General features: G+C 43.7%; 1 protein-coding gene across 1 annotated transcript in view; it reads left to right on the top strand.

Moving 5' to 3' along the window:
* Nucleotides 1–793: 793 nt before the first annotated feature.
* The window catches only part of CDC14B (cell division cycle 14B), a 609,243-nt gene continuing 587,317 nt past the window's right edge, over nt 794–22,719 (top strand). The window contains exon 1 of the mRNA XM_085632862.1: nt 794–1,213. Coding sequence (XP_085488988.1) covers nt 1,126–1,213 — 88 coding nt within the window. The 5' untranslated portion in view covers nt 794–1,125. The remainder of the gene's footprint in view (nt 1,214–22,719) is intronic.

A 22,719-nucleotide genomic window follows, 5' to 3' on the forward strand; every position in this document is an offset into this window, starting at 1 on the left:
GCGAGACTTATTGAGAGGGCTCCAAAAAGTGCTACCAGACCAACCTAGAGCTACAGTGCGTGGGCGCACGCGCCGCGCTTGACCGCGATTACTTTCACTTTCGCGGCCGCTTGGCATAGCCAATAGGTCTCGCTTTTGGGACCTTATAAGTATTTAGTTATGCAACTGTTGCATGGCTAAACACTTATAAGGTCCCAAAGGCGAGACCTATTGGCTATGCCAATGCTTGTTTTTATCTGTTGTCAAGAGGACATTGTCTATGATGTGTACGGTGGCGGTCTTCATGCTGCAACATGTTCTTGATCTGAAGACAGACTGGTAGTCGTGCAGGAGATGGTTAGCACTGATGTGATCATAGAGTTGAAGATAGTGATCATAGCACAGCAAACCTTTTGTTGATAACATTTTTGGGGAGAAACAAATGCTTTCTTGCATAGCACTTTCTTTCTCTCCATTTTTTCGAAAACAAAAACTCGAAAACGTATCTATATTTTGGCTATTTTCTCAATTCCTCCCATTGGAATGTTAGCTTAGCACCTGGGGGGATGGAGGGGGGGGGGGGGGGGCAAAAGCTTAGCAGCCAAAAGGTAAAGTCTATATTCACTTCACATGATATGATGGAGGACCTTTGCAGAGTTTGATTGGATAAAGCATGGGGACTCATATCTCTACCTGGTCTCCCTTTGTGACATCATAGACCTCCGCATTCCTAAGTGCCTATTATGACATCACTGGGAGGGCCAAGCAGTAAACAGGCCAGTGCTTACTTCTTCCAGAGCGTGTGCATTAGGCAGGCGGCCCCTCGGGGCATGGTGGTGTGAGAAGGGCAGTAGGGTGCCAGCTGCTGGGCGGGGGAAAGGTTGGGGGCACAACAGAAGTCATCAATGAACCGGTTAAGAAAAAAGGAATGCAGCAGCACATCGGAGCAGACCGTTCACCAAGCGGATGAGACAGCCCTGACCCAGCACCCTCAGGCTAAAAGCGGGCTAAGCAAGAATTGGCAGTCTGGGAAATATGATAGGGCTGTACCCTCCCTAGCCCTGGCGCCCGTCGCATCGCCATGAGCCGAGAGAAACAGCACCGCCCACACCCCCACCATGAACAGTAAAGACTCCGTTAGGAAAAATGTATTTCAGCCTCCACTACAACAGGCCCTTTGTAATCCGGGACCGGAGCGCGTCGCCTCAGCGCTTCGACTGCGTCAGCGTGACAGGTGAGCCCGGGCCGCACACTAGGTGGGGAGCTATGGGCACATGTGAAGGAGGGGCAGATTGGGCTAAGGGTTGGGGAACCAGGTCATCGATTCACATTTTGAGTGGTGTGTCATTGCCTAGCATGACCGCCAAGTTTTCTGATTGCTTATGTGTGACATTTCCATATTCTGAGTGCGTTTGTGTGTGACATTTCAGTGACCATTTGAGTGATACTTTATCAAGTACAGATGTAATGAGACAGACTTCTGAAATGAGCCTGTTGTAAGCGGCGTTGAGTGTTACTGCTATTGGCACTGCTGGCAGAGAGAGTGGGTGGTATAAACTGCCCTGGCCTCCCCCTGCAAAATGCCTTGGGCGCTGGCACTACGTTTTCCACAAATTAAGAACTGGCTGTTGCTCAATGGTTTCAGAACTCGATGAACGAGAGGGCAGCATGCTCTCAAAGGCGAAATTACTGACTGGTCCGTCCGTGCTGGGTAAGGACAGAGCTGAGCTGCACAGCTGCAGACAGCCATGAGAGTTCACTGCCTCTGGGGGCAGAGGTGAGGGGGGCTGCTAAGCAAGGAAGATGGAAGAATCCGTATCTTGGCTACCACGATAACCCCCCCTCAACACAGGCGAGAGCCTGAACGCTGACAGGGAGCGAGCACAGGAAAGTTATTAACTTAAGCAAAGCCAGACACAGACCTGCATAGTGCTCGCCAGGGACCAGGCTGACTTCTAGGAGAGCACCAGTTTGCTTGACAATTCTTTGAAGTGTGCTAATGCGGGAACATGTACCATTTTGCAATAATTGCACTGATCTCCGATGAGTGACAGTGGCCAGGCTGGCTGAGTATAATTGGAGGTATCATTTCCAGATTCACCCTGCCTTCCAATAAGGCCATATTTTTTTTTTATTACCTTGTGAAACCCCAGGGCGGTTTAATAGTTCTGTTACATTCTGAGGGCCTCATTTATGAAAAGTGACGGATCGCTGCGTGAAAACAGCGATGCGTCACTTTTCATTGCGCCCTCCTTGCGACACCAATGATGCGTAATACTTACAGTATGACGCATCATGTCGCAAGGAGTTACAAATACGTCAGTATTTCTGACGTATCTGTAGGCCCAAAAATGACGCTTTGCCGGAGTGTGTCACAAAAGTGACGCAACTTCAGCAATGGGTGATTTCACATGGGAAAGTCCCATTTCAAATGTGCCTGCGTCAGTCTTACACCTGCTGTGAAGCAGGCGTAAGATATTGACCAATTTGCATCCTAGAAGTGGCACAGTGAAATCTCATAGATTTCACTGCGTCACTTTTACGAGGCTTACTTGCGTCGGAACGCCCACCCTGCATACATTATACCTGGCGCAGGTATAATGTGGCGCAGGGGTTTACAAAGTGACGGATCTACCTAGATGCGTCACTTTGTAAATATGACGAAACATGGTGCATTTTTTATGCCGCTGGTGTGTCACAAAATGTGACGCACCGGCAGTGCAAAAGTGACGCAAGGGCTCATGAATAAGCCCCTCCGTTTTTTTCTGTTTTATCTTTCTCTCCATATGTATTTTCCTCTTTAAGGTAGCCTCATTATTTTGCGGCTGGAATCGTAACTGGTTAAAGTGACATATAAATGAGAAACCTTGGGTGGTGGGCACAGAAGGTAGGTAGGCAGATTGTACATTTCTTTAAGTATACATTAGTAATGTACAAGGAGTTCGCACCGACCGAACCAGCCTTTCAAAAATACAGGGCTTGCAATTGTGCTAACTAAGGTGAGGGCTCCTAATAGGGGAACTAATTATTTATGTGTTGAATGTTATTGTGAAGTAACTAAAGACCTGTTGTGAATATGGTGCACAAGTCTACTCTTTTGCTGAGGTCTACGAAGCCTGAAGCTTGTTTTATACACCGATCGGCCATTGAATTAAGTTAAAATTATTGTACTTCCACTGTGAAGGTAGATTTTTTGGTCTGCCTACAGACAGCTATTAGCCATTGTTGTCAAACACCTATTGTGTACCATACCAATACTTAAGAGTGGGCTTTGGGTTACTCCATTGCTTACCACTGTTTGGGTTTCATATCAATCTCATGTTCTTGTTTCTTACTTGATGGATTTCCTTCCTCTTCTTTTCTTTATCCCTCCCCGGACCATAGCTTCTTTACAATCCTTTTCATTAGATGACTTGTATCATTCCATGGCTCCACAGTAGAGAGCTACCTTTTAAATTTCCTGTAAGCAGTTCATGGGAGTGCATGTTTTTTTTTTGCCCCCCCAGCTTGTCTTGCTTCCCCTCTCACATCTCTGCCCCTTCCCTCCCCATTCTGCTCACCTTTTTTGGTTACCTTTTTTTTTTAAACCCTCACTCTCTTCTCTGGTGCTTACTCTGTGCTTACCTGTGCCCGTCCCTTTTTATCCTTCCTGCGCCACTATTACTCCCCCACCCCTCCCTTTTGTGTGTTTTTTTTCTTCTTTTTTTGGAGGGCCTTTCTAAATAAGTCACTTTCACACACTTTTTATGTTTTTTAAGTTCATCACTCCCAGATGAGCAGAAGCCATCTTGAAAAGTTAAATGAAAAAGAAAAAAATGCCTGCAGCATTATGCTGCATACGTACCCATGCATGATGATGCCTGCACATGTATACACATGGATTTATTTGCCAATTCTGTTCAGCATTAGCAATAACCATTTTATTTTTCATTTTGCCAAAGCTGAGTAGCATCCGCGTAAAGCATTGGCATAGGCAAAAGACCAGACCTGTTGGCTTTGTCAAGGCTTATTAAACTAGTTGCTGTTTTGAACATTGCCAGCATACTGACTGAAACACCAGATCACATTTGTAATGTAGAAAATAAAAATGACAACCCTATGGGGGCTCCCTGTCGGCATTTAGATTTATTGGCAACATGCCGTAGTCTCCACTGATGCTGGCACCAACCGCTTGCTACAAGAACTACCTATGTTAATGTTCACGAGTGTGCAATTGAGATAAGATTGAGCCTGGAGGCCGACTTGGCTGTCGTTGTTGTATGATAGTGCCAGGGCCCTCAGTGACTGGGTGGACTTAATGTTTTCCAGGTCCGCAGACTTCGAGAGGAATTTGATCTGTTTTTTCAAAATGCTTTATACTGCAGTATGCGTGAGTAATGGGGTGTTCAAGACGGCCAAGTCGATGTGAAGGGTGACTGCCGCCGTTGTTAGGTAGGTCGACCATGGGTTATTGTTCTGTTGAAATATATTTTGCAGGGTAAATTTCAAGGTGCCTGGCGTCGCCGTCGTACATCTATATAAGTACTTTAGAAAAGACCCCATACTGGACCATGCAATGCCCTCCAAGCCAAATTCAAGTCTCACCAAATATCCCCTGATGTAATAGGGCAATTTGAACACTCTTTTGTATTAACTACCTATGTATTCACCTTTCCAATCCCACACCTAGAACAGAGCGGCCCCAGCATATGAAATAGAACACCACATACACGGCCTTCATAACAGAAAACTATCTCAAGGAAAGAGTAGGCATCCAAGAATGACATGGATGAAAGTCCTATGAATGACATGGATCGAAGAAAATGAGCCATATTATAGCAAAAGGAATATACACCAAGAGCTCATTAGCCTGACATTCTGCTCCTGGCGGAAGGTTGGTTACCCCATAGTATGATTCTACAAATAGGCAGGGTGCCTCGTTTCCCTCTTTCGAGACGACCTTGCAACTAGGCCCCAATTACTATCACCATTTTCCACATTGTCCTTTAACGCAATGTTGAGTTCATCAGACCCTGCGCCATTCACTCTCAATCCTTTCACTCACACTGAACCCTTTTCCCAGAGTACCCTGCAACTTGATTCAAATGACCATCATCATCTTCCCAGTTGCCCTCGATGCAGTATTGTGTTCAACAAACCCGCACCATTCACCCTTGATACTTTCGGGCACACTGATACTCTTCCCAAATTTCATACTCTCCCATCTGAAGATTTCACTACATTTCTGTAGATCTTGTTAACCTGCAGGTGTTTGGAAAACTTTGACCATTTTTGTCTACCAGTGGACTCTTTTACTTTCATCCAGGCCCCTAATTTGACCACACTCTCACGAGTAACCTTGCTTACCTCAAAATTCTCCGTATACCATCTTTTGCAAAAAAATCTCTTTCCTTTGCCACTCATTCTCTGTTGAAGGTCTCACACTCTCTTGTCTCCACCCCATCCAACCAGGCTTCATTTTTCAACTGGACTGCTGACCGCTGAATAGCTCAAAAGGAGTTATCCCCATAGTTTGATTTGGAGCCAGCCGACACGCCACAGTCCTTTCAAGTAATTGTTTCTTCCAATCCACCCTTGCCCTTTATATACTTTCCTTTATTGAGCGGTTGAACCTCTCTACTGTGTTATAGGTTTCGGGAAGGTAAAGCACCCTTTTCTTGTGCACAATGCCATTTTTTTCTTCAAAGTACTTCTCAATCTCTTTAAAGAAAAATTGCACCACATTGTCAATATTAATCTTAGAGAAAACATTCCTTCTGGAAAACCTCACTGAAGGACTCCTCGATTCTAGCAGAATTAACATCCTTCACGCATTTCACTTCTGGCCTCCTTGAAAACAGATCCATATGATGAAAATATACGAGAACAACACCTCTCCTGTCAAAGGGTCCACCAGATCTAGAGCTGCTTCTTCCCAAGGGACCTTTTAAAGCTGGCTGGAGTCTAAGTCTCACTCTTTGCATGCTCCCAGCAATCTGTCACAGGCATAAGGAGAATTTTGAGGTAAGTAAGGCTACTTGTGTGAGTCCCGCCCACCCAAAATCTTATTTCAATCTTTCTTAGGGCCTTATTTAGAGTTTGACGGACTGGGTTACTCCGTCACAAATGTGAAGGATATCCCGTCCACTGTATTATGAGTCTATTATATTCTATGGCACTTGTAATATGGCGAACGGGTTAGCCGTCACGTTTGTGATGGAGTAACCCACCTGCTAAACTCTAGATCAGGCCCTAAGTTCACAGTGCCCAAATGCCCCTGGTGAGTAAGATCAATAGTCTGCTTCCTTGGGAAACTAGGGGTAATGAACATTGTCCCTCTGAAAACTAACCTGTCCTCCTCAGCAATCTCGTCCATCACATTCCAGAATGGTATCAAGGTGATTTTGAGTTTCTGGATCACTTTCCATTTTGTGTGCAGTATTATATAGTGTAAACTTGGTCCAAGAGCATTAGTGTGCTTTACATGATTACCAGATTACATTACACAAGGTCGGATCAGTCTGTTAATAATGTTTATTCAGCATATGCCATAAAAGTAGAAACATACTAAATGCAAATGATATATATAAGCATTAGCCATTTTAAAATATTTAAAATCAATATTCAGACATATCATCAAATACCTAGTTCCCCAGTTCCAAAGTCAGCAGCTCTGGCTGTTAGGCCACATATTCTCCCCATTAGGCCATTAGGTCACATCTCCCTTTCAGAGGATAAATCACTTCTATGAGAACCCCATCCTGGGAAACCTACTTCTTCCACAAATCTTCCAAGATTGCACCACCAGTAACTTTAAGCACACTTTCCTGGAACTACATACTCTTCCTGACTTGATTCGAAACTTCCTGCTTGCAAAGTAATTAACAGAGACAGACAGTCCATCGCACAATTTCTTGCACATGGGATGTACTCAACAGCAAAAGCATGTTTCTGCAAGCGAAAGACCTACTTTCTTATAAATGTAGACATCGTCTCCAACACTCTTTTCTCAAAAATGTCCTTCAAAGGCTTGTGGTTCATTCTCACTGCAAAACTCTCTCCCCAGAAAAAAATCTTACATTTGTGTATAGCTAGATCGACAGCCAGTGCTTCCATGTCAATTATAGAGTAATTCAACTATGCCCCACTCAATATCCATGAGGCACATGAAATGGTGTGTTTCACTCATCTCTGCATGTGGGCTAACAGTGCACTCACCCCTTAGAATTGACATCAGTATTAAGAATACGCCCTTGCCCTGGTCTGATGACGTGTGCGTTTGGGGCTTTACTCAGACAATCCTTGACCAACAAAAACCTGGCCTCACAATCCTCACACCATTTCAATTCACGCTTCTTTTTCAAAACCATCCTCAATAATGAGCTTTTTCTCCAAGTCCTTCTAAAAAACCTTCTGTAAAACGCGAAAAAAACTCCCAAAAAGTCAAAATTTCCTATTTGGTTTTAGGAGACTACATATCACGCAATGTCTCAACATACTCCTCACGTAACCCAAACTGTTCATTTCCTGTCATCTAAAACAATTATCCACCCTAGGTATTAGACCAATACTTCAGGAGCTTGTTCACCCTTCCATTGTGCTCATAACATGTGATTTAAAAAAGGAAAACATTGTCTTGGTAATACTTCACATCATTGAAATCTCCCAATATCAATGACATTGCCCTCTGGAAAACTGATGCTGCAGACACCAGGCCAAACAGTATTCTCACAAACATGTAAGGGCGTGAAGAATGCAGCGGTGGCCCCTCCTTTATGGAAGAGGAGCGTCACCCCCATGCTGCCAGTGCTGCAAAGGTGAAAAATAAAAGGGCAATAAATTCAATTTATCACCATTTTCTTTTTCCCATTCCCCAGCCCCAGACAGTGTTTGGGGTGGGCCACTGCTGACTGGCAGCAGGGGAGTGGTGCTCACTACAACAGTTTACATTGGGCATGTCACTTTGGCCAGCTGTCTTGCGAAGGCCAGCCTGACATGCGCAGTGTAAACCTGTCCACCCCGCTGTCTCAGGCAGCTGGGCGGAGAGCAGGCACAGGCTCACAGTGCCTGTAGGAACATCGAGGCAGACTGCTCCAGCCAATCCTGGGGCTGCTCTCATACTGCTGAACAATCAGCAGAGCAGCGTCTCAATTGGTGCAGAGAATTCAACTGCTTCAAGCGCCAAGGGACTGAAGCAGAGAACCGGAGGAGGTGAGCTAGCGGAGTGAGTAAGTGCTCTCTCTGCTTGTTCTGCCCGTTATTTTGCCACTCGTTTCTGACTTGTATGTTGCCTTTTCTTCTCGTTTCTGACCTTTATTTTGCCATTTCTTCTCGTTTCTGACCTTTATTTTGCCTCTTTCTGCCTGTTATTTTTCCTCTTTCTGCTAATTTCTGACCTTTATTTTAACTCTTTCTGCTTATTTCTGTCCTGGCTCCTCGACGGAGAAGTCGCATCCACAGCTCCCAGATACCCCTAGGGGTGACAGTGCTGCACTATACAAATGCTCATCGATTGACTGACCGCACATGATTGCACTCACCCACCACCCACCACCCATTTGCCTGCCTCACTACTCTTGGGAGTTGCCAGCCGCCGCTGGATGAAGGACGTTAAATCTTGCAAGTCCTTATGTAATTAAACCTGCTGGTAGACAAATGGTAAGTCCAGCGTTGTGAAAGCCCGCACCCAGCAGTGAGAAAACTTCTGTTATCAAGAGTAAGGGGAGACTTGTCCACATCCACCTCCTATCAGAGAGCCCTTAAGGCTTCACACACAATCTGATCTCACCTGAGACCTTTTTGCCGCCACAAAGAGTGCCACCCATTTTGAAGCCTCCACGGGTAGTATAACTCCTGACTTAAAGAGCCTTTTGAACTTACTCCTCACTGCACCCAGCACACCCAAAGGTAATCTTCTGACTTTGCATACCACTAGTATCGCTCCATCTTTCAACACTATTTTGTGGACACAGGCCTTAAGGAAGCCCAGATCCTTGCAGAATACTTTAGGGAAGGTACTTTAAAAATCAGCACAACCGTTTGACACCTATAAAAATACTTATTCCATTACACACATTGCACAGCATTGCGATTAAGGTACGATCCTTATTTCTTATGATGGGGTTATTTGTTAATGCAATCCCCTTGAATGGAGACATAAAACTTCCCCACTGTGCATCTGTTCAGAAAATCCAGAGCTGCTTGTTAGAACCCAAGCTTTCTAATCCCTTGTTTCCTACAACCACCTAGACATATGTCCATCTTTGACAATATGAAAATACCCCTTAACTCTTTATAGTAAACTGCCACAGGAATTATAGTGATGGTGAGTCAAAAATCATCCTTATCTGTCATCCTTCCACTTCCACCACCTCTGAGGGAATTCCATTGTCCTTGCATGTCAACTACTTCATCACAAATTTCCTTCTCTTTCATTTTTGTAAATTTTCACTCATTCTTTGGCAGCACTTCATAAAATGTCCAGATTTTCCACACTTGTTTCACACAGCCTTTAGTGCTGGACCTACCATGAAATTAGTCATATTGCCAACAGTTCTATATCTGAAACATTTGTCCTTAAACTTTCCCTCTTTGTCCGCACTTTGCTCACTCTTCTTGTGAACCTTCTGTTTGTTCTTACTAACTGATGTGATACACTCCTTGCTTACTCCTTCCTTTTTGATAGCCTTCTCACACTTCTGTATGTGTTCCTCTCTTTTTGCTATACTTATTATTTCACTGAAGTGTGGGTCCTAGCTCCTCCTTGATTTGATCATGTTTATAGGTTAGATGAAACTGATCTCTAATGCATTTGTCAACCAGTGCACCAAATTTGCACAATGCTGCTCGCTTCCGTAAGGCTGTTAGGTACTCAGCTACCCTTTTGTTCTCTTCTTGTGTCCATTTTACAAAGTAGTACCTCTCTATGATGGTGCTGGCATGTGGCAAATAACGTAGCTGTAGTGTCTGCAAACATATCTCCAATTAATTTAAGTACCTTTCCTTTTCCTGATCCAGTTCTGAACAAATTGTCTAGAACCTCCTGCCCCTAACCAATAGAGACGCAGAAATCTCTTCCGTTCCACGCCTAAACTAGTTCCACGCACCTGTGTTTAATTCAGATATACACATGTCCATTTTCCCCAGTGAATGGATGGTTCATCATGTTCTTCATTCTTCAAAGCCCACAAGATGAATATGCAAAATTGTAAGTATGTACATTGTAATGCTGCTTAAAAAACGTAGGGTCTGATTACGAGTTTGGCGGACAGGGTTATGCCGTCACAAACGTGACGGATAACCCGTTCACCGCATTACAATTCCATAATCTATGGAACTTGTAATATGGCGGATGGGATATCCTTCATGTTTGTAACTCAGTATCCCATCCGCCAAACTCATAATCAGGCCCTGAAATAAGTGCCAAGTTATTTTAATATTTATATCAGTACTTATGTACATCTTCTTTTAACCCTTGCCAAACCTAAAGAACATGAACATGTTGGTACAAATACCCATTTCACCAACAGACCTCTTAAAATGTTAACCAGTCATACTTGGTCGAACCATAGTTTTTGTAAAGAAAGGCATGGGTGAGACTACCACTGTATTACTTTGTCACAGGTCAGTCTTACCAACAGGGTGTGCCTATCACCACTTGCACCATAAATGGTAAAGCTTATTCACACTTTGTTGGTGTGTCTGTCACTGTTGCGTTAAGGAGGCTTGTCTATTGGATATGCGGTGTGGCTGGCATTGTTATTCACTATGTTTGATGTGCCTGTCACCATTGTGTTAAGCAACGGATCAGGCTTATATATTAGATATGCAGTGTGCGCATCACTGTTTTCACTTTTCACAGCACAGGTGTAGTCAAAAAGTGTAGATATGTCCAACACCATCCTTTAAAATATTTAAAATTGTATTTGCGGTTCTGTCACTTACTTGCTTCTTTGAGGTTCTGCAACATTTTCCTTCCCATTCTCCGCACATGTTAATCCTGAATGCCTAAGAATACGTAATGCCAACATGCTTCTCCGTTTATACCTGAATGGCATGTTTGGTGTATAAGCATGTTTATTATATCAGCACATCAACCACACATGGCATACTTTCTCCCTGTCAGCTGCTCCTTTTTCTCGTCCGACATCCAATAATGGAGCTGCTCCTTCTCACTCTGAACCTTCGAAAATGAGCATTCCAAACCTCAGATTTCAGGTGTTGCGCGACTCTTGCACTACTGTGACCACTCCTATACCAGGCAGCGACCCCAGGACCTGCCCCGCTCTACTCCTGCTCTCTGTCACCACCACCAGTAAGGAGAGCTCTCTCTGCCATAGAATCATCTACGGTTGGTTTCTGTTTCAAAGTTCTCCACAACCCACCTCCTTCAATTCAGAAGGGTACTGTGATGGTATCTTAGAGTGTGTTACTTCCCAATATTCATTGCTAGTGTAGACAAGACACATGACAACTGTATGGCATCCACAGATAGGTTTATTGGCAAAATACCCCAGACAGGGTGCTCCAACTTCTGTCACCAACTGCCTGCCATGAGAAGTACATACACAGTTCACATTCAAATTTATCACATAGAATGGAGCCATTAATCAATGTCTGTGGCCTAAGAGTCCAGCCATTCCAAGGAGTCTAGTCCGACCATCACAGCAAAAGTCCAAAACTTCAAAGGATGACTTCTTGTGGTGACTTTCCTATTACAGCCTTGACAAAGCCCTTATCTCATGCCTCTGCAAGCTAATACACTTTCAATAGGTAAGTATTAATATTCCCTGGCCATTCCAAGAGGCATTATAATAGACACATTTGCAACTCCTTCTGGTACATACTTCTGGATTCCGCTCCTAAAACCAGTGCTTAATTTAAGCCAGTGGTTTCTGGTGCTGGGCATCGGCACATTGTCAAACCCAGCACTTATAGCAATCGGTGACATGGTGGCGCTGTTTATCTAATTGAGTGTTGAAAACAAATGCTGTTTATCAATTCAACCTACATTTAACCCCTTCGCTGCGGCGGGAATTCCGCCACAGCGCTGGGGGGTGCGGGGGGCAGCGCGGTGGCGCTGTGCTCATGACGGAGCCACTCCGTCATGAGCCACGGTTGAGCTGTGCTCATGACGGAGCGGTTCCGTCACGACTCCGCCCAGTTGCGCTGTCCCCCCGCACAGGCGGGGAAACAGCGCCGCATGGGCAGAGCAGCCGCCAACGGTCGTGGCATGACGTGCTCCGTCATGAGCACACGGCAACCGTGGCTCATGACGGAGCGGTTCCGTCATGAGCGGGGAAGGGGTTAAAATAACTAATACCTGCCTCCCTAGCCGTTCTTCTGGCTTTGGGGGCTTGGAATAGTCTGAATTGTCTTGCTTATAGGAATGTGATATTTAGTAGTTGTGTTGATACTGTCATTAGCAGCACTGACAGGGGCAATGGGTGATGCAAGCTGCAGTGGCCTACTAACGAAGGCCCTGGCACTTTTTATTTTTACAAACTAAGCACTGCCTAAAACCTACATGCTACTATATACTTGGCTGTCCCGTAACAAGTAGGTTCCAATTAAATTTGAAGATTATTTTCTATCCCTGCTGTTTCTCATGTCCAGACTGGTAAGTAGGCCCTTGGTTCCTTACATTTGGTTTTTAGGCCCTTCATGCCCACCAATTTTAACACCAGCAGACTATTGACCTAAAGTTCCTCAGTAAGAAGAAAGTGTTCCAGGCTCCACTCAGCTCAGCTAAAACACCAGATGAAGTAAGAGCTCTCCTCTGCAGGAATCCCCATCTCTCTATCCTGGATGAAGCCATTGCCCTTTGTCTGCACTCTCTGTTTTGTCTCAAGGTCTCCTCCTTCATCAGTTAGTTTCAGGAAGTTATTCTGCCATTTTTCTTTTTAGGCTTTGTCCATCATCTGCAGAAGAATAGTCATGGCATTGTTTGAATGTTAGGAGAATGGCCCTTGCAGATCTAGTCAGATAATTCCCTTTCACTAAAATGACAGTCTGTTCACTACCTTTTGTGCACAACGTGAGGGAAGAAAAGCCCTCGCAGCTGCCAACAGTCAAATGGTGATGCCTAATATTACATTGGGTTATTGTTTGGTCAATATCCATTACCTTTCAGTATCCAAGGTTGCCCTCAGAGCATGGCTGCGTCATAAGTAGAAGTAAAGCGTATATATACACCTCAACTTAAACTAACACCATCAGCTCATAATTTTGCGAACAATTATCGGCGTTAGATGAAGGGTATTAGGTCCTCAACATTCCTCATTAGTACTGGCTCTGAAATGGAAAAAGGATGCAGATATAATATGAAGATTATTTAATGGAAATCGTCATTTGTCTTAGTGCCACTCTTACTCATCGCTGTTCTTAGGCCATGTCCAACCACCCTAGTATTTCTGTTCTTCAGGCCATATGATGTTTAACCTGTTCCAGGAGGATTATGAGATGCAGGCCCATCTTTTAGCACCCATTCTGGATTGGCAAAGCAGGAACTAGAGAACCAATATTAAGAGTGATTAATTTAGATATGTTCTCAAAAATTCCGGGGAAAATCTGCATTTTGAGTTGCCACTTTCTGTTTAGTTGAGAACTGAACAATGCTAGTTTGAACTTTTTTTCTTTTCAAAATCCTTTAGGCCCCTCTGAGGCAGGTGCAGTCTTTGACTCCAACAAAAATATCCTAAACAAAACGCAGCATAGGTTCTACTGAGTTGAATAACTGGAGCTGAACACAAACTGTCGTGTGATCTCTCGGGCAGGGAACAAGCCTATTTTGACTGGAATTCCTTAGAAACAGAGGAGCAGCGGAGGTAGCATGACGCAGGATGGACGCCAGGACTCAGCCCAATCAGCGGCCTCATATCGGTTTTGGGTAGGCACACCTGCGCAGGCCGCCAACCCAACGCTTTGACCATGTGAGGTGTGGGGTTGGCCAAAGGGCCTGTATCCAACTCATTAGCGCAGCACCCCCCTCCTAACAACTTCAGGTACTGAGGTCACTATCCCCTTGGGCCAAAAGATATTTCAAAAGGGGAGAGGGGTGCATGGCTCCCCTCCTCTATCCACAAGGTGCCTTGGGGCCCCCAGGGAGCTTTAAAGGGATGGTGAGCATGACTACATTCCCCAGACCAATAGTGGCCCCGGGGATCACATCCCCTGGGGCCAGAACTTAAATACATCCTTCATAGGCCCCAGGGGCACCATCCTCGGGCCAAATTCCACAAAAAGTGTGAGGTGGCTGCATGACCCCAATCCCTGAACCTTAATAGGCCCCAAAGATCCCACCCTGGGGCCTAATTCCTTAGAAAATGGCAGGGGGGCATGTGGTCCCCCTACCTGAGCCTTAATAGGTACCACAATACAATATTATTATTCCATGCTGTGCTGAATTGAGTCTGTGGCACCTGCTCCTGCCATCAGCCCATATGCAGATTAGCCTATCTGGGGGCGAAGCATGTGCCCATTGCCGCACCACTCAGCTGCCTGTACATTCGATTGTTAAACAGAAAACAATTATTTTCCAAACACCATTTCAAACAACATCTCTGTATGCCTCAGCAGTGTCAAAGGTCTTGCACTAAGAAAGTGTTTCATGGCTTGAAGACCATCACTGTGCTTAATGCTCGTATAGAGTGAGGTTACATCCATTGAAATAAAGAGGAACCCTTTTTCCCATGGGCTATCAAATATTCACTTGCGAAAGTTCCTTGTATCCTGTACATATGATGGGGGATTCTTGTCATAGTCCTGTAAAACTTAGTCCACATATTTTGGAGGTATTCTCCAACAGACTGTCAATGGCTGAGATAATCAGATGTCCACTCGAGATCTTTTTGCACCTTCGGAATTAAATAAAAAATAAGTGTCCTGGGATTATCATTGCTGAGGTAACAAAATTCTTCTTGTGTCGGCAATCTATTATTTTGCCACTCAGTGAGTTCTTTGTGGGATTCAACCTTGCCTCCCTTAACTACAAAGGTGGTAGTCCTCATATAGCACTATATATATAATATATATATATATATATATATATATATATATATGTTCCCTCAAATTGCCCGAGCATATCTGGACGCACTCAATGCTACTGCAGAATTTATTCAATGGCGGCAAACAGCAGTCACATCCTGATTTAAAATCACATTGCCGACGCGTTTCGAGGTATTTAACCTCTTCTTCATGGGCGGCTGCATCAAAGTCTTAGGAGAGCCCAGCACGCTAGTTAAGTAACGTCCCGCCCTTAGTGGGTGTTGCAAAGTGCACGGTGCATGCTGGAACTTGCAGTACATACCCTGAGTGGGTTCCAAATAACATCTTTGGCAGCTCATATTAATACTCTTGGTAGAGCTCCGGATGGGATGCTGGTGTCTTAAGCCTCAGTAGCATTGCCGAATCGGTAAGGAATCGTTCCCACCGCAGCCTCTTGATTTGCAGATGGTGCGCTCCAGCGCGGCAGGGCTGCCGCGTGTAAAATGTTCCCTCAAATTGCCCAAGCATATCTGGACGCACTCAATGCTACTGCAGAATTTATTCAATGGCGGCAAACAGCAGTCACATCCTGATTTAAAATCACATTGCCGACACGTTTCGAGGTATTTAACCTCTTCTTCATGGGCGGCTGCATCAAAGTCTTAGGAGAGCCCAGCACGCTAGTTGAGTAACGTCCCGCCCTTAGTGGGTGTTGCAAAGTGCACGGTGCATGCTGGAACTTGCAGTACATACCCTGAGTGGGTTCCAAATAACTTCTTTGGCAGCTCATATTAATACTCTTGGTAGAGCTCTGGATGGGATGCTGGTGTCTTAAGCCTCAGTAGCATTGCCGAATCGGTAAGGAATCGTTCCTACCGCAGCCTCTTGATTTGCAGATGGTGCGCTCCAGCGCGGCAGGGCTGTCGCGTGTAAAATGTTCCCTCAAATTGCCCAAGCATATCTGTACGCACTCAATGCTACTGCAGAATTTATTCAATGGCGGCAAACAGCAGTCACATCCTGATTTAAAATCACATTGCCAACGCGTTTCGAGGTATTTAACCTCTTCTTCATGGGCGGCTGCATCAAAGTCTTAGGAGAGCCCAGCACGCTAGTTAAGTAACGACCCGCCCTTAGTGGGTGTTGCAAAGTGCACGGTGCATGCTGGAACTTGCAGTACATACCCTGAGTGGGTTCCAAATAACTTCTTTGGCAGCTCATATTAATACTCTTGGTAGAGCTCCGAATGGAATGCTGGTGTCTTAAGCCTCAGTAGCATTGCCGAATCGGTAAGGAATCGTTCCTACCACAGCCTCTTGATTTGCAGATGGTGCGCTCCAGCGCGGCAGGGCTGCCGCGTGTAAAATGTTCCCTCAAATTGCCCAAGCATGTCTGGACGCACTCAATGCTACTGCAGAATTTATTCAATGGCGGCAAACAGCAGTCACATCCTGATTTAAAATCACATTGCCGACGCGTTTCGAGGTATTTAACCTCTTCTTCATGGGCGGCTGCATCAAAGTCTTAGGAGAGCCCAGCACGCTAGTTGAGTAACGTCCCGCCCTTAGTGGGTGTTGCAAAGTGCATGGTGCATGCTGGAACTTGCAGTTATACCCTGAGTGGGTTCCAAATAACTTCTTTGGCAGCTCATATTAAGACTCTTGGTAGAGCTCCGGATGGGATGCTGGTGTCTTAAGCCTCAGTAGCATTGCCGAATCGGTAAGGAATCGTTCCTACCACAGCCTCTTGATTTGCAGATGGTGCGCTCCAGCGCGGCAGGGCTGCCGCGTGTAAAATGTTCTCTCAAATTGCCCAAGCATGTCTGGACGCACTCAATGCTACTGCAGAATTTATTCAATGGCGGCAAACAGCAGTCACATCCTGATTTAAAATCACATTGCCGACGCGTTTCGAGGTATTTAACCTCTTCTTCATGGGCGGCTGCATCAAAGTCTTAGGAGAGCCCAGCACGCTAGTTGAGTAACGTCCCGCCCTTAGTGGGTGTTGCAAAGTGCATGGTGCATGCTGGAACTTGCAGTTATACCCTGAGTGGGTTCCAAATAACTTCTTTGGCAGCTCATATTAAGACTCTTGGTAGAGCTCCGGATGGGATGCTGGTGTCTTAAGCCTCAGTAGCATTGCCGAATCGGTAAGGAATCATTCCTACCGCAGCCTCTTGATTTGATATACATATATGTATATATATATATATATATATATATGTTTCCAAAAGTTTGTTGTGAGTTCACCGCTCTCCTCCCTCGCGACGCCGGTGCCAGCAACGGTCACAACTCCGCCTCAAATGTTTTACACCAGGATATGATCCGAGTATTCTCCGAAATAAATCCAGCGGCACACCAAGGACAACACAATACGCCTTTATTGTGTCACAAAAACAGAACTACGCGTTTCGGCGAAGCCTTTGTCAAGTTGCTGACCTGTGCCCAAATTCCCCTAGAAATACAGGTCAAGGTTCATAGACATGAAAGAAAAACTTTGCGAGCACCCCGTTCGAAACAAAAGCAATTACATTCGTCAATGATAGTGTTTCATCCGAATATGGTAACTATAACTTGCGCGACCGCAATCCACAATGTGTAATTTCAGATGTCATCATTGATGTCATGAGTGATGTCACTGACCATGTCATGAGTGATGTAATATGTGACGTCATCAGCAGTTTATTGTGGGCGCGCAAGTTATAGTTACCTGATCTAACTATAACGTGGAATTTCATTGGTTTTTTACGAGTGAAATGTACAGCTAACTATAACATGTGTGAAACCTATGGTTTTTTAAGTGAATTTGCAAGGTTTTGTAAATGATAATTCCTAACTATAACGTGTGTGAAACCTATGGTTTTTTCAGTGAATTTTATATATATATATATATATATATATATATATATATATATATATATATATAAAGGAATCCCGAAAGTCACCAATACTCCATGGTACACAAACAGGTACGGACCACTCAAGGGACGAAATTGATGAAAAAATGCTGTGCTTGATTTAAAAATCATGACTCCAGCAACCAGTCAATCCTGGCCAGTGCCCCAGCATGACGCGTTTCGACTGAAACAACTCGGTCTTGTGTATACATATACTACTCACTCCTCAAAAAGGATGACAACGCCGTGTGCAGTTTTTCAAGAATTATTTTTGGCCACCATCAAACGCATTTCGCCTGCGCAGAAGTCTTGCTTACTGATACCGAGGTATCGAACGCGGCCATTTTTTAAACTTACTTCCGTGCAACAAACGTGTCACATGATAACTACAAACTGAAGTAAGTTTAAAAATGGCCGCGTTCGATACCTCAAACAGGTACGGACCACTCAAGGGACGAAATTGATGAAAAAATGCTGTGCTTGATTTAAAAATCAATACTCCGGCAATGATATCAAATTATTGCTTTTGATTAATAGTTGTATCAAGCCCCAATGGGCAATTGACCGTGTACCTACTAAACATATCTTCCTTCCTTGATGTTCCTATAAGTCTGTTCAATAAAAATATTTATTTACACTTTAAAAATACCTGCTCATTATCCTGAATCTTGAAAATCAGTGTAGGTTTATCACAACCTTTAGCAAACAGGAAGAAAGACTAAAAAGCATCTTGAATAGACATTGGCATATTATTAAGAATGATCCACTCCTAGGTAAAGCTTTTCCTCGCAGACAACAGATTACATTTCGCAGGGCTAGGTCTTTCAAGCAGGTGCTGGTTAGAAATAACTTGAGAAATACCCAGCCAAAAACAACTTGGTTAAGTAAGCGACAGGGTTTTATGAAGTGCGTAAAGTGCAAGGCCTGTACACATGGAGTAAATATGGAGCAATACAAACCAGGCCTGACTAAGAATATGAAGAAAATCAGAGGAAGGGATACTTGTAAGACAGATTTTGCTGTCTACATGCTGCAATGCCCATGTGGCTTGCTGTGCGGGGGTAGCAGAATACTGGAAGTTCACAAAAGGATCCTACAGCATTTGAGGGCCATTAAAAATGGTGATCGAACCTATCATGTCGCTCGCCGCTTTGAAAGGTTTCACAATAAAGATGCTAGAGGACTAACATACTTTGTGATAGCTGCAGTGGCAGCTGATATAAGAGGTAGGAACAGGGAGAAAAAACGAAGGAGATTAGAGTCCCGCTATATTATAGAGCTGGATTCAAAATAGCCAGGTAGTCTGAATGTAGAAGAAGATTTGCACACGACTTTTTAATATAGATATAATGAGATTGATTTGATGGCTAGAAAGATCCAGGATAATGAGCAGGTATTTTTAAAGTGTAAATAAATATTTTTAATGAACAGACTTTTAGGGAGATCAGGGAAGGAAGATATGTTTAATAGGTACACGGTGAATTGCCCATTGGGGCTTAATACAACTTTTAATCAAAAGCATACAATAATGTTCCATATCGAGTCATAGGAATTGTAGGCCCACTGGGGCTTGATTTTGTAAATTTATGAACCACAGACTGTTAATTTATATATTGTAATGTACATTAGTGATGAACTTTAGGATTCAAAAAGTGATATTTTATCCATCTGTTGGTTTATGAAATTATGTTTGGTATGTCAGATCATAGTGCATGCTCACTTGAGCTTGACTGTGCAATTCTTGCAAACAATAATGCGCTGCGTCAACAATGCTAAAATTAGATTGATTTTTTCGAGTTTAATAATTTTATATCATTGATGGTATTAAATTAAATTGACTTTTCAGTCTGTGAATTTGACATCGATTGGAAAAACGAATTGCAAATATGTTTGTGATACACTGTGTAATGAACTGAAAAACTACGAGTCTGTTTTCACTAGCACTGTGTTTGTAGTTATCATGTGACACGTTTGTTGCACAGAAGTAAATTTAAAAAATGTCCGCGTTCGATACCTCAGTATCTGTGAGCAAGACTTCTGCGCAGTCGATACGCGTTTGATCGTGGCCAAAAATACATTTTGATAAACCGCACACGGCGTTGTCATCCTTTTTGAGGAGTGAGAAGAATGTAACAGGACCCGCTCTCGTGGGGTCCTAATCGATGACGCAATTTTCATTTTGGTGGTGGCAATATATATATTACCTAGTGGAGCTTTTTGGTTTGCCAATAATTTGGCTCCGTTTGACGAATCTTTACAAAACTTTTCAAACAAAAAGTTTAATTACCTCAGCTCCTACCTGGATAGTTTCAGGGTGATCCGTCATGTACAAGCTGAGAAAAAGGTGGGCACCAAAACAGAAAATCCCCATACATTTTCCATAGACTTACTGTGCTGACGGCTGGCACTGGAGTTGGAGTGGAGCGAGCCTGCAGAAGTGGCCGAGAGTCCTCGTGCCCTCTCCTGCTCGGCTTACCCTATACGGTGCCGGCCTCGCAGAGCATGTTGGTTTCCTGTAGCCCTCCCAGAAGTAAGCCCAATTCCCCTCACCAACCTGGAGAAGTGTGGCTCAATGGTTAGAGTGGCAGACCCTGATGCAGAGGTCTGGCCCGGGACCAGGGTTCAATTCCCCGCCTCTGTGGGTCTTGGGCTCAAAATTCCACGGACCTGATAATTCTTGCCTTGGTGCCTATTCCAATCATGGAGTCCCACTCTGCAACTCTGGACAATAGCTTGCTTAATCTCCACAACGGCCCCCACAACGCTAAGGATGCCTGGCCTCCACCTTGGGGGTGCCCAGGAGTGGACACCTCACAGAGAAAGCCAGGATGGGTTCCACAGCGGTATTCGTACAAGCGCCTTGAGACCCTTGCGGGTGAGTAGTGCGCTATACAAGTATCAATTCACAATTCACAACCCGCCCCATTGTGCTCCGTCGCGCCCCTGCCTGCCCGGATGCAAGGATGTAGCTGCGGTTTCTGTAGCTTTTTGTGTCAATTTCAAGGACAGTTAACAAAAGGGCTATCCAGTCATTGTAAGAGGTAAGATTTGCTGCACAAGTAGTAATACAGTGAGTATTCGTCTTTTTCTCTTTCCTTTTTGCCCTAAACTCCTCTTCTCCCACGAGTTCTTGGGAGGTGCGTTGTGGTGGTGGGGGCTCGGGGTGGCATCTTGGGTTGGGTTGATGTACTGGGTTGGAGTTCTTCTCACTGGGTGTGGATAAAAGCTCCATGGCTAGGCAGAGGCTGGTTAGGAATTTAGCTGTGTAACAGGTTGCGGTACTTGGTGCGGCTTGCAGCTCTGAGAACACACTCAAATCGGGTAGACGTGGAGCATAAATCCTTTCCTCTCTTAAAACATCTACTCACTGCAAGAGGAACTCTTTGTACTCAATGAATATGACCATTAGAAACTGAGAAACAGACATATTGTGGAAATATCCCCGTGCTACATTTCAGTATAAAAGCACTACCAATGTGCGTCATCATTGGGGCTGTACGTAATGTGCCACCGATTCCAGCATTTGTTACTGCGGGTCCAGTACTGACTAAAGAAACACCTTCTACTGACTCACGAGTAAATGTAGACAGTTCTACTAAAGGTTCCCTGAAGACGAATCCTAAGTGGAGTTTGCAATTGGTTGGGGGGTTTAAACTATCGGCTCAAGAGTCCACCAAATTAATAAGAAAAAGATTTATAAAAAATTGTTTTTTTAAAAGAGTCCACCAAATTATCATCCCAATAGAACATATTGAGTTTCAGCAACAGGACTTGGTAATGGACTTCACTCTTCCAGATACAGTTATTGACTGTGTGCCATTCTCACCTAAGTCTGGAAATGGTAGTGGGAGTGATCAGGATAGAAATGATACTTCTCCCCCAAGAGAGACATTAAATCTCTTTTAGAGCAGCCCCTTACCTTAGGATGATCTTTCAAATGCTCCAGATCTACCATTAAATGCCAATGTTCATCAATCTGAGGAATATGTGGTCCTGTCTGAATCTCTCTAGGTGCTACAGGGTATATTGGACTTTATACTGAAAATATTGGAGAATTCGACAGAGAATTCCGACCACATTCTGTACTTTTGATCAGCCATACTTCTATCTTTGTCCCAGAAAAAGGCTACAAGTGGTTCTATTCTTTCCTTCTTCCTTTATTTATTTTTTTCCTATATTTTCTATTGAGAGTTCGGATCGTGGAGCAATATAGACACTTATGCATAAAAACAAAATTAAGTGCAGTGTGCATACATGCTTAATATAAATTACATTTAGCAACCCTTCAACATACTTAGGTACATCCTTCTATAAACAATAGGCTTAATACACTTTAAAAGCACAGAATATATATATATATATATATATATATATATATATATATATATATATATATATATATATATATATATGTATATATGTATATATTCACTTAAAAAACCATAGGTTTCACACAAGTTATAGTTAGCTGTACATTTCACTCGTAAAAAACCAATGAAATTCCACGTTATAGTTAGATCAGGTAACTATAACTTGCGCGCCCACAATAAACTGCTGATGACGTCACATATTACATCACTTATGACATGGTCAGTGACATCACTCATGACATCAATGATGACATCTGAAATGACACATTGTGCATTGCGGTCGCGCAAGTTATAGTTACCTGATCTAACTATAACGTGGAATTTCATTGGTTTTTTACGAGTGAAATGTACAGCTAACTAGAACTTGTGTGAAACCTATGGTTTTTTAAGTGAATTTGCAAGGTTTTTTAAATGCTAATTCCTAACTATAACGTGTGTGAAACCTATGGTTTTTTCATTGAATTTGTACGGTTTTTTAAATGCTAAGTTATGTATTTATTTTTAATTTTT

This window comes from Triturus cristatus, chromosome 2_1 (assembly GCF_964204655.1).
Source record: "Triturus cristatus chromosome 2_1, aTriCri1.1, whole genome shotgun sequence".
Classification (NCBI taxonomy): Eukaryota; Metazoa; Chordata; class Amphibia; order Caudata; family Salamandridae; genus Triturus; species Triturus cristatus.